At 42.4% G+C, this 15667-nt stretch overlaps 1 protein-coding gene across 1 annotated transcript in view; it reads left to right on the top strand.

Moving 5' to 3' along the window:
* Positions 1-1806, top strand: part of LOC126204197 (cytochrome P450 6j1-like) — a 95272-nt gene extending 93466 nt beyond the window's left edge. Inside the window, exon 7 of the mRNA XM_049938597.1 lies at positions 9-1806. Within this exon, the coding sequence (XP_049794554.1) occupies positions 9-181 (173 nt within the window). The 3' untranslated portion in view covers positions 182-1806. The remainder of the gene's footprint in view (positions 1-8) is intronic.
* Positions 1807-15667: the final 13861 nt, after the last annotated feature.

The following is a 15667-nucleotide window of genomic DNA, read 5'->3' as shown; positions in this document are numbered from 1 at the left end:
TGTTTCAGGTCCTAGGTTGGGCCAGTTGGTCGCCAAGACCGCCCTGGCACATATAATCAGCAACTTCAGGATCAGCCCGACCGCCAAGACTCCGCAGCCATTGATGAAGGACCCTGGGAAACTGGTCGGTGCACCCAAGGGACAACTGGAACTCAGCTTCCAGCAGATACGAAGCGAATAACATGACACGGAGAGTATAAAAGGTTGTGAATCACAGCCGTGTGCGGTTGGAAAAGGTTGTGCCAGCGATTCACTGTAATGTAGGTGCGATACTACGCACGTTATAAACAATAGAGGATGTCTTAGCTGTTGGTATGTCTTCCGCGTTGTGTGGTCTTGGCCCATGAAACTTTTCCGTACCTAACGTATCGTCCAGAGCTGTAGTTAGCGTCTTTGGAAGTGCTGCTAGTTACGACTGATGGGTCGGACGTCGGAGTGTGGCGTATTGTATGCGCAAACAAAGTTGACACCCGACGCAGTGGCTGATGGGAGCGACTGCAAAGGCACTTCCCATTTACAGCCGCTCCCATCAGCTAGCGCGCCGGGTGCCATCTTTGCGCGATTAATAAACATAGTCGGAAAGGAGTGTGCTAGAGTTGACACGTGATCAGCAGAGATAAAATTGATTATCGTCCGTCAAAGATAAAACTTATCTACCCGTTCTGTAGAACTGCTGCCTGTATATCACCACAGTCCAATAAATACACTCACGACACTCTTTGGTGCGAAATTTGTTACCGTTTGACAGCTGAACGACACTAGCCCACAAAGCGGTGAGAAAGCAGATAGTCACATGCGTCGTAATCGCAACGTTTTTCATTATTTTCAATCCAATTAGTCGAATAGGTTACAGTTTGCATTCCATGCATTAGTAAATTACCAGGAGTCGTGAATTATCGTGAAATACAGGTAAAAACAGCTTAACCACACTGATTCAATGACATAAGCTACAACTCATGTATCTATGAAGAAATACTATCGAATATGTCTATATTCACAGCTTATTCCGCTGAAAGCAAGAGAATATAAACATTTCATGCATGAGAAGTGTGTATTTTTGTTCTTACTTGCGGTTATTGTCCTACGCACTTTCCCTGACACTTAAAAAAATTCTAGAGTGTTAAATAATTCGCTCTTTCTTACACTTCACTCGACTTTCTAATACACGAATATTTTTCTAAATGTAATAACTTTTGCCTCAAAAACAAAAGTGTTGAATAATATTGCCTTTTCGTGGCACAGATTTACCAACAATTACGGAATTAGTTTCTCAGTTTTTTTGTTTTGATGGTTTATCACGTCTATGTGGTTTTCCCTTAAGCTACAGTTGTGGTGGTTTATTTGATACGTTAAATAATTTAGGTATTACATTCCATCTACGTTTCCTACGTTCCACATTCACTGATTTGGATGAAACTGTAGCGAATAAAACTCTGCTTTGTTCGATAGACAAACGACATATATTCGTGAAATATCTGGTTTTCTGGCGTTTATTAGCATTTTTTGTTATTAAAGAAAAACGATATTATTCACTAAATGTCTGTACGTTACAAGAGAATCATAAATAAACTGTCGTGTAATGCAGTTTCGAACCTTCCAGCCCCTTTAGGAAACTAAGTAATCAGAGATGTGGTGTAATTTCTTAGTTGTTGTCGATTTTTTGGGCATTAAAAACATTCCCAATGGTAAAAGCTGTTACAAATCAATATAAACTTCAGCATTCGCACTCATCCGATAACGTACTCAGAAGTGTCGATTGCTGGTCACTGCTATCGTTGGGGGTACCAAAAACGAGACGGAATGTCGCCACTGTGATATCACTAAATTTCATGTCTTATTCTTTTCTGTTAAAATTATGAACGTGTTTATATATTTCTGTGCCTTCCCTATAAGCTGAGCATAACAGTTCGTCACTGCATGATTTTGGTTTCGGAAAACTTTAGTTAATTACTACGGTCTGCTGCAGCTGACTTTGTTTTCCATAGTCGGTAAAGACTTGTAATTTCTTTCAGCCATGTATTTACGCTTCTCTTGGCAGTCCCAATCCAATGTTGACCTTACCGTGGTAGTTATCTGTTTAAATGTATTTTAGTGTAAGTGAATCTCTAATCGTAATTATGTTTTAATGGTAAACTGCCTGTTAGTTACTGATAGCATGAGTAGCAGTAACTGTTGATTACAAAATTGAACTGCGATAATGCATAGAGAAATCTAACTGTGAGAATTCTAAGAAAATCAAGCCCTGACTGAGACTTACTGTTATCACAAAATACGACTATGAACTTCAATGAAAAACTGATTACTTTGAAACCAAAATTAGTCCCTGTGAAATTTAATTCCTCACTATTTGGCTTACCTGGTTCACAGTGGATAACGCTGTGCTAACTTCTCGTAGCTATAGCTCATCTCGACAACAGAGCTGCAAAAATTTAACTAGTGAGATACGCAAAGATGCAATACGTTCTCTAAAAACATTTCTATCATTTCCCTGCAATCCCGCAACTATAATCCAAGAATAAACTTCACACGTATAATCTTTTCTTAAACAAAATTCCGAAATCTAATTCCTAAATCAATTTCTGTCACAGCGATCCATAAACACTGACAAAAAAAAAAAATGAAGAGCAAGAAGATTCCTTATATGATGCCTCACGAACCGAGGATGCTACATTATTAAGCTGCTGCCACGAATAAAACAAAACAAACTTAATCATTATCTGTAATTCATTTTTCACAAAGAGTATAATCGTACCAATGTAAAAATCAATTCTTTTTCTCTCTATCAAAAACCTTCAATTAATCCATAATACAGTTCCCAAAAATCTCCATTTTTTTCTGCATACCGCAGAACCCAAAACCCGACTGTTCATACCTAACACACAAGCCTAGCTGTCTATCCCCTCTCCTCTCCTTTCGACCGACAGCTGTATTTGGGGCGCATCTTCGCAGAGCAAAGATTACCTTTATCCTTTAGGCAGGTGTTCTTGACATTTTATTAGCTGGTCTAAAAACCAATCTGATGTTACGTTTCTGTAACATGTTTCCAATCTGATCAGTTACTTTTTTGATAAAGAGAAGATAAATTGTGTTCAGCTATCGTCGTGTTGTACTGTTGTCTTTCTGTGTGTTGCTATTTGGTTGTAGAACCCAATTTACTTATTTTTCAGAATAGGTATTTTTCTCGAAAACCTGCTTCACGTGTTTTACTTTGGGGTCCAGATGTACCGCCGTGCAAATTACTCCGGTTCTGTCACAAGACTTCTAATGGCAACCATCTTTTGTTGTGGATAATGGCTGGAGTTATGCAGATATGTCTCCGTGCGTGAATTTCCACAAAACTTCGTTTCAATCTTCCATCGGTGTCTCCCACAACTAAAACATCCAAGAAGGTAAAGTTTCATGGACCACAGTCATATCACCAGCAGCTACACGACATCCAGTTGAGAAAGCCGTTACTGTACGAAAAGAGGGTGTTCCTAAAGAAACACTGAAAGATCCTTATTCGGTTGAGGCTGTAGCTCTACCTCCGCTACTGTGACCTAAGCCAACAACACCACTGACAAACGCGTTTACTGAGTTCTGTTGTATATGATAGATGCAGACCCATACAAACCTTTCTATGTAAATTAGTAAGTGTAATTAATTTATTATTTCTCCACGTACGATTAAATATATGAAATTTACCTTCAAGTCTGGAAAGAAAGTATTAGTTTACCTAGTGAAACTGAAATTTAAAGTAATCTCCTCTAACAGAATAATTTTACGCCCAGATTCACACATGGTGTTAGCAATACGTTATATATTGAGAAATAACGGCAAATGAATCAGATGCAGCGATTACAAAACCTTACGACTTAATTTAGTATGCATCATTAAGTTACATGGACAAATACTTATGTATTTCATATGAATCGTAACGTACTGCAAAAATTAATAATACTAATACAAGTAGTTATTATTATTGTTGTTATTATTATATTGATACAGATAGCAAATAAAGAAAAGTTATAAGCATCAACATTTTTTAATTAAGCACTAAAACAGGGAGTCCTTTTACATTTCTGTGAAAGGCCGCACATAACGTTTTCTGTTGGTCTCAACTTTTATAGTTAGTTTCTGAGAAGTTATTCTGTAATCTATGCAATTTCACTGTGGGCTGGTAACTAATGAGATGATGTGAAATTAATTGCCAGTTGGTATCTATTTGTTGATTCATATCCACCAGAGGGTGAGTACACAATCTTGATTTGAATATAGTTCATCCGCAAAGTAAGAGTTTGATCATGCACTGATGCTTTAAGCCTTTATAGAAGAATGTATGTTTCATGAGGCAAATTAATTTAGATGAGGCATTCAGTGAAACTTTTGTGCAATAATATGAGTTAATCTATGGAAGAAATGAGACATAATAGGAATGATACTTCAAGATAATGGTGTAACCTAACCACAGAACTAAATTTCTCCATCAGTTCATTTAGATCAGTCGCAAAAGTTGACATTTACACACAGTGAAGCAACAAGAGATCGTTACGTTGACTTACCAGAGCAAGCAGAGCGTTTACAGGCAATAACGAAATAATCCAAAGGGTTTCTGCTGTGCACCCAAATCACTCAAACTGAATTAAATTCCTGGAGTTAAATACGTTCATTCAAGACTACATACAATAACTGTTTCATCAAGGAACACGTTCAGTCACTGACAGATATAGTAGCACTCACTGTTCAAATAGGTGCACACGGAAATAGTTATAGATCCTAAACAACTGTTAAACTCCTTTGGCTCACCAGCCGTGCAAACCTCACCAAATAATCTTACCCACAAAGACATGAACATTAAAAGATCCCGAAACATAGCCTGCGCACCTGCTTAAGAGATTTTCTATGTGACCAACCACAAAAGCAAAGTGAGCATCTTGTAACTAGACGATCATTCTTATGTTAGTTATTTTACTATCTTTACATATTTCAAACACAGATTGTGTACACTTCTAGATAATCTGCAGATTGATATTACATTATTAAACGTTACAGAGCACACAATCGTCAGCTTCGATTTAGACTTCATACATGATAAAGAGAATGAAAAAATGTAGTCAAGCTCTCGTTTTTATTCAGCTTACGCTGAGTACTGCATTACTCAGTCATATTACAAACATTAACTTATTAAATAAAAACAAAGAATCTGGGACAACAGGACAAACCATTCAGACTGACGCTAATCTATAATGTGTCTGTGAAGAACCGTTTTATTTTGACGCTGTTGCATGAGATGCTAAATAATTTCTTCATAACAATTTGTGCGTCTGTTCAACGATAAGATAAAAATGGTCACTTTATAGCTAATGTCAAGATATATCCAACTGCGTGCCGTACACGTTTGTAGCATGTCTGTAGCTCTTGTCGTTAATTTTGTTAAAAAAGTTGTATAAAAGTGTTAACAACTTTAATATTGGCTTTATAAATATTGTTATAATTTTAGTGAATTTGTGTCTTTATTGTAATTTCAGTGGTGTCATCAGATTTTTTGTAGCATGACAGTTTCTAGTGAATATCGGCGGCTTTCAGTTTTCGTACAGTCAGAGCCTGAGCATATTGCTCACTGTTCATAAGCACGCAGCGTAACAATTTACCTAACACCATGGGACTTCCAAGTAGTGAGCCCTACTTCCTTACGCGGCTCGCTGTGGTGAATCGGAGCGCTCCCCACTGCCCGGTTACCTACCCCACTCAGCCACTTCACGGCAGTTTAGCAGCTAGATGCCACTCAACTACACCCCCTGTTTTAGAATACCTTGCACAGCTGATATTATTATTATTTATTATTTTCGATTATTCCCTTTTAAGAGAGCGATTGACCTTGAGTAGTCATAATTTCTTCTTCTTTCTTTCCAAATTCTCTTCATACGTAACTGTGTTCTCTCTGGCGTTCTTCCGACCATCTTTTCCCGGTCTGTTCTCCGTGTGTTCTTGTTTAAGTGCGTGTTTGTTCATGATGTTTCTAAACTGTTGCCTATTGTTTATGTTGTCTTGCGTGATCCCCAGTTCTTCTACTGTTTCAGTGATCCACTTTGTCTTGTTTTTGCTCTTGTTTACTATCCCAAAGATTTGCCTTGTGAGCCTGCTTTTATTCATCCTGCTGATATGTCCATAAGATTTCATCCCTCTCTTTCTAATGGTGTCTGTTGTTGTTTCCATGTCTTTGTAAATCTCTCTAGTTGGCCTCTTCATCCAAATTCCTTCCCGAAACATTGGTCCATATATTTTCATCATAATTTTTCTTCCCTGCTTTTCAATCTGTCTGATCTTCGTATGGCCATGAATCACTGTAGTTTCTGCAGCATAAAGTGCTTCTGGTAGGGCTACTGTGTTGTAATGCCTTAGTTTCGGATTGACAGAAACAGATTTCTTATTATTGTGATTCCAAGTGAGCTTATATGCTTTTTGTAATTTGGAGATCCTATCTTTATTGGCTATTGAGTTCAGTCCTGATGGTAGGATTATCTCTCCCAGATATCTGAAGTTGGAAACTTGTGCCACTTTCCCGTATTTACTAGTGATGGGGAGATTATCTACAGGTTTGTTTTCCATATACTGTGTTTTCTCGTAGGAGCTGATATACCAGCACACCACACATGTCAGGTAACAATCTCTTTTGGAGTAACAACCACTTACCTATCGTAACTCTGGAGAGATGACGTTATTAACGATGAAATGCTTGAAAAACTGTCGCATCATGTAAGATGTTTCAATACATTTATTCTTTACTACCAAAACACTCGTACAGTCGAGTCAATGTAAGAAAATTCCTGTTACATGGTAGCGTTTCTGACGGCTTTCAGCTGCAAAGTGAACACTGGTGTAGGTGAAATGGTTCAAATGGCTCTGAGCACTATGCGACTTAACTTCTGAGGTCATCAGTCGCCTAGAACTTAGAACTAATTAGCCGTAACTAACCTAATGAGATCACACATAGCCATGCCCGAGGCAGGATTCGAACCTGCGACCTGCGACCGTAGCAGTCACTCGGCTCCAGACTGTAGCGCCTAGAACCATACGGCCACTTTCTAAATGGTTTATGAATAGATTATAATTTCCTGCAGGTTAAGCCTCTATTCAAGAAAGGGGATAAAGAGATACCATCAAACTACAGACCGATTTCAATTTTGCCAGCATTCTCAAAAATGTTAGAAAAAGTAATGTAGAGGCAGCTTCTCAACCATCTGACCTCAAATAACATACACTCCTGGAAATGGAAAAAAGAACACATTGACACCGGTGTGTCAGACCCACCATACTTGCTCCGGACACTGCGAGAGGGCTGTACAAGCAATGATCACACGCACGGCACAGCGGACACACCAGGAACCGCGGTGTTGGCCGTCGAATGGCGCAGCATTTGTGCACCGCCGCCGTCAGTGTCAGCCAGTTTGCCGTGGCATACGGAGCTCCATCGCAGTCTTTAACACTGGTAGCATGCCGCGACAGCGTGGACGTGAACCGTATGTGCAGTTGACGGACTTTGAGCGAGGGCGTATAGTGGGCATGCGGGAGGCCGGGTGGACGTACCGCCGAATTGCTCAACACGTGGGGCGTGAGGTCTCCACAGTACATCGATGTTGTCGCCAGTGGTCGGCGGAAGGTGCACGTGCCCGTCGACCTGGGACCGGACCGCAGCGACGCACGGATGCACGCCAAGACCGTAGGATCCTACGCAGTGCCGTAGGGGACCGCACCGCCACTTGCCAGCAAATTAGGGACACTGTTGCTCCTGGGGTATCGGCGAGGACCATTCGCAACAGTCTCCATGAAGCTGGGCTACGGTCCCGCACACCGTTAGGCCGTCTTCCGCTCACGCCCCAACATCGTGCAGCCCGCCTCCAGTGGTGTCGCGGCAGGCGTGAATGGAGGGACGAATGGAGACGTGTCGTCTTCAGCGATGAGAGTCGCTTCTGCCTTGGTGCCAATGATGGTCGTATGCGTGTTTGGCGCCGTGCAGGTGAGCGCCACAATCAGGACTGCATACGACCGAGGCACACAGGGCCAACACCCGGCATCATGGTGTGGGGAGCGATCTCCTACACTGGCCGTACACCACTGGTGATCGTCGAGGGGACACTGAATAGTGCACGGTACATCCAAACCGTCATCGAACCCATCGTTCTACCATTCCTAGACCGGCAAGGGAACTTGCTGTTCCAACAGGACAATGCACGTCCGCATGTATCCCGTGCCACCCAACGTGCTCTAGAAGGTGTAAGTCAACTACCCTGGCCAGCAAGATCTCCGTATCTGTCCCCCATTGAGCATGTTTGGGACTGGATGAAGCGTCGTCTCACGCGGTCTGCACGTCCAGCACGAACGCTGGTCCAACGGAGGCGCCAGGTGGAAATGGCATGGCAAGGCGTTCCACAGGACTACATCCAGCATCTCTACGATCGTCTCCATGGGAGAATAGCAGCCTGCATTGCTGCGAAAGGTGGATATACACTGTACTAGTGCCGACATTGTGCATGCTCTGTTGCCTGTGTCTATGTGCCTGTGGTTCTGTCAGTGTGATCATGTGATGTATCTGACCCCAGGAATGTGTCAATAAAGTTTCCCCTTCCTGGGACAATGAATTCACGGTGTTCTTATTTCAATTTCCAGGAGTGTATTATCAAGAACACATTTTGGATTTCTGAAGGGTTCTGATATCGAGAAGGCTATTTACACCTACAGTGAAAATGTACTTAGTTCATTAAATAACAAGTTACAAGCAGCAGATATTTTCTGTGATTTGTCAAAGGCATTCGATTGTGTGAACCACAACATCCTTTTAAATAAATTAGAATTATGTGGTGTCACGAGCAGTGCTGCAACATAGTTCAAGTCATACCTCGCTAACAGGAAACGAAGGGTGTCAGTGCAAGGGACTAGTAAATTAAGTCATCAGTCCTCATCAGAATGGAAAGAAATTACATGTGGTGTCCCACAAGGATCCATCTTAGGGCTGTTGCTTTTTCTGGTGTACATTAATGATCTCTCATCAGTTACACTGCCAGAAGCAGAGTTAGTTTTGTTTGCAGATGACACAAGTATTGCAATAAATAGTATGTCGAGTGTAGTTCTGGAAAGATCTGCTAATGATATTTTCATGGATATTAATAAATAGTTTAAAGCCAACTCACTGACATTAAACTTCGAAAAGACTCACTATATGCAATTCAGAACCTGTAAGAGGTTTCCACCCAGCACATGCATAAAGTATGAAGAAGAGCAGATAGAAAAGGTTGACAGTCTTAAACTTCTGGTATTACAACTTGATAATAAATTCAGTTGAAAGGAGTACACCACAGAACTGCAGAAACGCCTTAACAAACCTGTATTTGCAATTCGAGTGTTACCAGACATAGGCGACATAAAAATGAAAAAGCTTGCATACTTTCCCTACTTTCATTCCATAATGTCATATGGTATAATATTTTGGGGTAATTCCTCAAGTCAAACAAAAGTTTTCAGAGTCCAAAAGAGTGTAATACGTATTATTTGTGGAGTAAATTCACTGACGTCCTGTAGAAACCTCTTCAAAGAAGTGGGTATACTAACTACTGCCTCTCAGTATATTTACTCCTTAATGAAATTTGTCCTAAATAATATATCTCTTTTTCCAACAAACAGCTCAGTTCATACATACAACACCAGGAACAAAAATGTTATGCACAAGGACTTAAAAGCACTTACTTGAGTTCAAAAAGGGGTCCACTACTCAGGAACACTCATCTTCAATAATTTGCCAGCAAACATAAAAAATTTAGGCACAAAGAAAGATCAGTTTAAAAGGATCCTGAAAGACTTACTAGTGGCCAACTCCTTCTACTCCATTGACGAATTTTTTAAGAGGAACAAATGATGTATTGTATATATTCATACTATTAGTATTGTTCTCCTCAGCATGGATCTATGGAACGAAAAACTAATCTAATCTAATCAAGCCAGTACTCCAGCAACGGCTTGGGTGCCGCCCTTCCCCGCACTGCCTGCTGTCACCATACAGCTTCGCCATTCGTTCCTTCCTGGAATACTGGTTTTTCTACTCTTTTATTGTCCCTGTTTATTGTCCCTGTTATTACAAATCGGTAATCTGAATATTGCACTACACTTTTTTTGGACCACTCTATGGAATGGGCAGGTAAATATCTCAAACATTTTGTTTCTAACTGGAAATAAACAAACGTTTTCCGTTGATAATGGGCATCGCATTGACACATGTGATGAGCAGTATTTGCTTTGGCCGACTCCATTTGCACTTTGCAAAACAGAAATTGGAAATATCTGCTGAAACACAAGGGAAAATGCGTCTAACGACTCTTAGGAGGTATACGCTGTTATTCGCTAATGAAATTCGCCGTAAGTTCTCCATCACAAGGTGAGAAGAATAGCGTGTCCATACCTACAACACTAAGAGATGGAATGACCGTTATTAACCAGTGTAATTTTTTTTTATCATTTGCCCAATAACGTAAAATATGACAGGTAACAAAACAAGTTTTATATCCAACCTAAAATTATTTCTTCTGGACAACTCCTTCTATCCCGTAGATTAGTTTTTATTTAAAAATAAGAAGTAAAAAAACTGTATTTTTAGTGTAGTTGCATGAGAAGGACTGAAAAATATATGTAACTGCGTAGGCAGGATTTTCTGCCATGTCAGTACATAGAACTTTACTTTCGAATTCATTGAACGCCTCTCGCATAGCCCTCCTCACACTACGTTTCGCTTCGCGTAATTTTTGTTTGTCTGCAAGGCTTTGGCTATGTTTATGTTTGATGTGAAGTTCCCTTTGCTTCCGCATCAGTTTTCTAACTCGGTTGTTGTACCACGGTGGCTCTTTTCCATCTCTTACGATCTTGCTTGGCACATACTCATCTAACGCATATTGTACGATAGTTTTGAACTTAGTCCACTGATTCTCAACACTATCTGTACTTGAGACAAAACTTTTGTGTTGAGATGTCAGGTACTCTGTAATCTGCTTTTTGTCACTTTTGCTAAACAGAAAAATCTTCCTACCTTTTTTAATATTTCTATTTGCGGCTGAAATCATCGATACAGTAACCGCTTTATGATCGCTGATTCCCTGTTCTGCGTTAACTGTTTCAAATAGTTCGGGTCTGTTTGTCACCAGAAGGTCTAATATGTTATCGCCACGAGTCGGTTCTCTGTTTAACTGCTCGAGGTAGTTTTCAGATAAAGCACTTAAAAAAATTTCACTGGATTCTTTGTCCCTGCCACCCGTTATGAACGTTTGAGTCTCCCAGTCTATATCCGGCAAATTAAAATCTCCACCCAGAACTATAACATGGTGGGGAAATCTACTCGAAATATTTTCCAAATTATCCTTCAGGTGCTCAGCCACAACAGCTGTTGAGCCAGGGGGCCTATAGAGACATCCAATTACCATGTCTGAGCCTGCTTTAACCGTGACCTTCACCCAAATTATTTCACATTTCGGATCTCCGTCAATTTCCTTCGATACTATTGCACTTCTTATCGCTATAAAGACGCCTCCCCCTTCATTGTCCAGCCTGTCTCTGCGGTATACATTCCAATCTGAGTTTAGGATTTCATTACTGTTTACGTCTGGTTTCAGCCAACTTTCTGTCCCTAGTACCATATGGGCGTTGTGACAGTTTATTAATGAGAGCAGTTCTGGGACCTTTCTATAGACGCTCCTGCAGTTTACTATTAGCACATTAATATTGTTATTCCCTGTTGCATTTTGCATACTCCTACCTTGCCGCATCTCAGGAGGCGTCTTGTCGGGCCTAGGGAGGGAATTCTCTAACCTAAAAAACCCCCATGTGCACTCCACACGTACTCTGCTACCCTTGTAGCCACTTCCGGCGTGTAGTGCACGCCTGACCTATTCAGGGGGACCCTACATTTCTCCACCCGATAGCGGAGTCGAGAAATTTGCACCCCAGATCTCCGCAGAATCGTCTGAGCCTCTGGTTTAAGCCTTCCATTCGGCTCCAAACCAGAGGACCGCGATCGGTTCTGGGAACGATACTACAAATAGTTAGCTCTGATTCCACCCCGCGACCGAGGCTTTCCGCCTTCACCAATTCCGCCAACCGCCTGTACGAACTGAGGATGACCTCTGAACCCAGACGGCAGGAGTCATTGGTGCCGACATGAGCAACAATTTGCAGTCGGGTGCACCCAGTGCTCTCTATCGCCGCCGGCAGGGCCTCCTCCACATCTCGGATGAGACCCCCCGGCAAGCAGACAGAGTGAAGACTGGCCTTCTTCCCCGACCTTTCCGCTATTTCCCTAAGGGGCTCCATCACCCGCCTAACGTTGGAGCTCCCAATAACTAATAAACCCCTCCCCCCGTGTGTCTGCTCGGACCTTGCTGAAGGAGCGGCCACATGTCCACTCACAGGCAGAGCGGGCGATGTCACACGGCCAGCCCCCACATTTACCCTCCGCCTCGTGCGCCGCGAACGCCGCTGAACCCGCCACTCCCCTTGGGGAGAGGGTGGCCCAACCGCGCCCGGTACCCGCGAAGATGTCTCGACAGCAGGGACAGTGGGTGAAGCATGTAACACCTGGGGTGTACCATGCGACGCACCAGACTCCCCACTGCCGCTACACTCCGAGGCAGCAGCCTGAAGACGGCTGACCGCGACCATCAACACGTTCAGCTGTTCGCGAACAGTGGCCAGCTCCTCCTGCGTCCGTACACAGCAGTCACACATCCTATCCATCCTAAGAAATCAATTTACTGTAGAGAGTTATCAACTTTTAACTAGACTGCTAATTCACTGAAGGCGGCTGATTGTTGCCTAAGCTGTGGTTGCTAGCCACTTCTTGTAGAAAACAATGAAAATAGCACTACCTGTCTCTGGACTGTATTCAAAACAAACACTAGCACTACTGGCACTATGGCTGACTAAAGGGACTCTCTCTGACTGTATTCAAAACAAACACGAAGTCTATGGAACACTATTACTAGCACTCGATAATTCTTTGATTATGTTTCAAGAAAATGAACCATGTTTCGTCTCCGCTCACTTTTTTTTTTTTTCAAGAAATTCCTTTCCCTCCAAAAGGAATCGCTGCAGCAGTTGGGAGGCCATTGCTTTTCCATGTCTCTCTAGTCTGGTCGGTTAACGTTCTTGGTATCCAAACTGCAGAAAGCTTTGAGTATCCCTGCTTAACAATTTTACATAGGACCAGGATATCGTCGGGTTTCTGGCAGATCTCTTGCTAAGTTGTGACGGTGGTAGTTGTATGCTTAGCGCAGAGATCATCTCGTAGACGCACGAATCTCTACTAAATTTCGCTTGTCGTCATTTGTACTTTCTCTTTTGAACCGAGAGTGCAACAGCCTCTGCTTCCTCAGCATTTTATGCATTTCGTTATTAAACCATGGTGAGTTTTTCCATCCTTTATCCACTTACTAGGCAAGTAACTATCCAGACCACGATTTACAATCTGCTTAAACTTCGCCCATAATTCCTCTACATCCATCTTACTGCTACTAAGTGATGGCAGTTCACTGTCTAAGTAAGATGTTATAACTGCTTATCTGCTTTATCTAGCAGAAACACTATCCCAGCCTTTTTGACTGATTTATTAACTTTCGTTATCATAGTTGCTATAATGACATGATGACCGCTAATCCCCGTTTCTATAATGACATTGTCTTGCTGTAGACAAGCGCACCTCCTGTGACTTGGCTGTACGATCTTGAACCGCTGAGCGAGAAAAATGTCGTCTCAGCTCTTCTGAACCCAACTACAGCAAGAAGAAATGCAGATGATAAACGGCTATTCATTGGACAGATATATTATACTAGAACTGACATGTGATTACATTTTCACGCAATTTGGGTGCATAGATCCTGAGAAATCAGTACCCAGAACAACCACCTCTGGCCGTAATAACGGCCTTGATACGCCTGGGCATTGAGTCAAACAGAGCGTGGATGGCGTGTACAGGTACAGCTGCCCATGCAGCTTCAACACGATACCACAGTTCATCACGAGTAGTGACTGGCGTATTGTGACGAGCCAGTTGCTCGGCCACCATTGGCCAGACGTTTTCAATTGGTGAGAGATCTGGAGACTTTGCTGGCCAGGGCAGCAGTCGAACATTTTCTGTATCCAGAAAGGCCCATACAGGGCCTGCAACATGTGGTCGTGCACTATCCTGCTGAAATGTAGGGTTTCGCAGGGATCGAATGAAGGGTAGAGCCACGGGTCGTAACACATCTGAAATGTAACGTCCACTGTTCAAAGTGCCGTCAATGCGAAGAAGAGTGACCGAGCCGTGTAACCAGTGGCACCCCGTTCCATCACGCCGCGTGAGACGCCAATATGGCGATGACGAATACACGCTTCCAATATGCGTTCACCGCCATGACGCAAACACGGATACGACCATCATGATTCTGTAAACAGAACCTGGATTCATCCGAAAAAATGATGTTTTGCCATTCGTACACCCAGGTTCGTCGTTGAGTGCATCATCGCAGGCGCTCCTGTCTGTGATGCAGCGTCAAGGGTAACCGCAGCCATGGTCTCCGAGCTGACAGTCCATGCTGCTGCAAACGTCGTCGACCTGTACGTGCAGATGGTTTTTGTCTTGCAAACGTCCCCATCTGTTGACTCAGGGATCGAGGCGTGGCTGCACGATCCGTTACAGACATGTGGATAAGATGCCTGTCATCTCGACTGCAAGTGATACGGGATCCAGCAGGGCGTTCCGTATTAACCCCCTGAACCTACCGATTCCGTATACTGCTAACAGTCATTGGATCTCGGCCAACGCGAGAAGCAATGTCGCGATACGATGAACCGCAACCGCGATAGGCTACAATCCGACCTTTATCAAAGTCGGAAACGTGATGGTATGCATTTCTTCTCCTTACACGAGGCATCACAACAGCGTTTCACCAGGCAGCGCCGGTCAACTGCTGTTTGTGTATGAGAAATCGGTTGGAAACTTTCCTCATGTCAGCACGTTGTAGGTGTCGCCACTGGCGCTAACCTTGTGTGAATGCTCTGAAAAGCTAATCATTTGCACATCACAGCATCTGCTTCCTGTCGGTTAATTTTCGCATCTGTAGCACGTCATCTTCGTGGTGTAGCAATTTTAATGGCCAGTAGTGCAGAAAGCCGCAGTATATACACAGAATTTAGATTCTGCGTCGGCCACTTTGTTTACATGGTTTGAGCTTATCAGCTGATAATTCGCATACCCAAGTGTGCAGTGTATTTCACGCTAATATTACCTTTATTGTATGTCCCCCTTGATGGTGATTCAGTCTTAATTGTCATCACTGTATTTGCAATAACAGTGTCTCTCATTATGCATCTATTATTCATTAGCACTTACCATTTGTCATTTTTCATTTCAGTTGCTCAACGTCATTTAAGTGTAGAACTGTATCCCTTCATCTGCAAACATATTTTCCAGCTTACTGACGGTATTGTCACCTACAACATTCGTCCTCCTTTCCACGTATCTTAGAATTATTTGTTCTACATTAGAGCCATTAAAGAGCCAAATAGTAATCATAGGTCACTGGTATCACATATGTATTTTTTTTTTTTTTATCAGAAGGAAAAGTATTCCGTAACCCAAGGTTCGATTATCAAAAATGGCTCTGAGCACTAT

The sequence above is a fragment of the Schistocerca nitens genome, chromosome 9 (genome assembly GCF_023898315.1).
Source record: "Schistocerca nitens isolate TAMUIC-IGC-003100 chromosome 9, iqSchNite1.1, whole genome shotgun sequence".
NCBI lineage: Eukaryota > Metazoa > Arthropoda > Insecta > Orthoptera > Acrididae > Schistocerca > Schistocerca nitens.
Note: the sequence above shows the minus strand (reverse complement) of the source record. Positions and strands in the feature narration are given on the sequence as shown.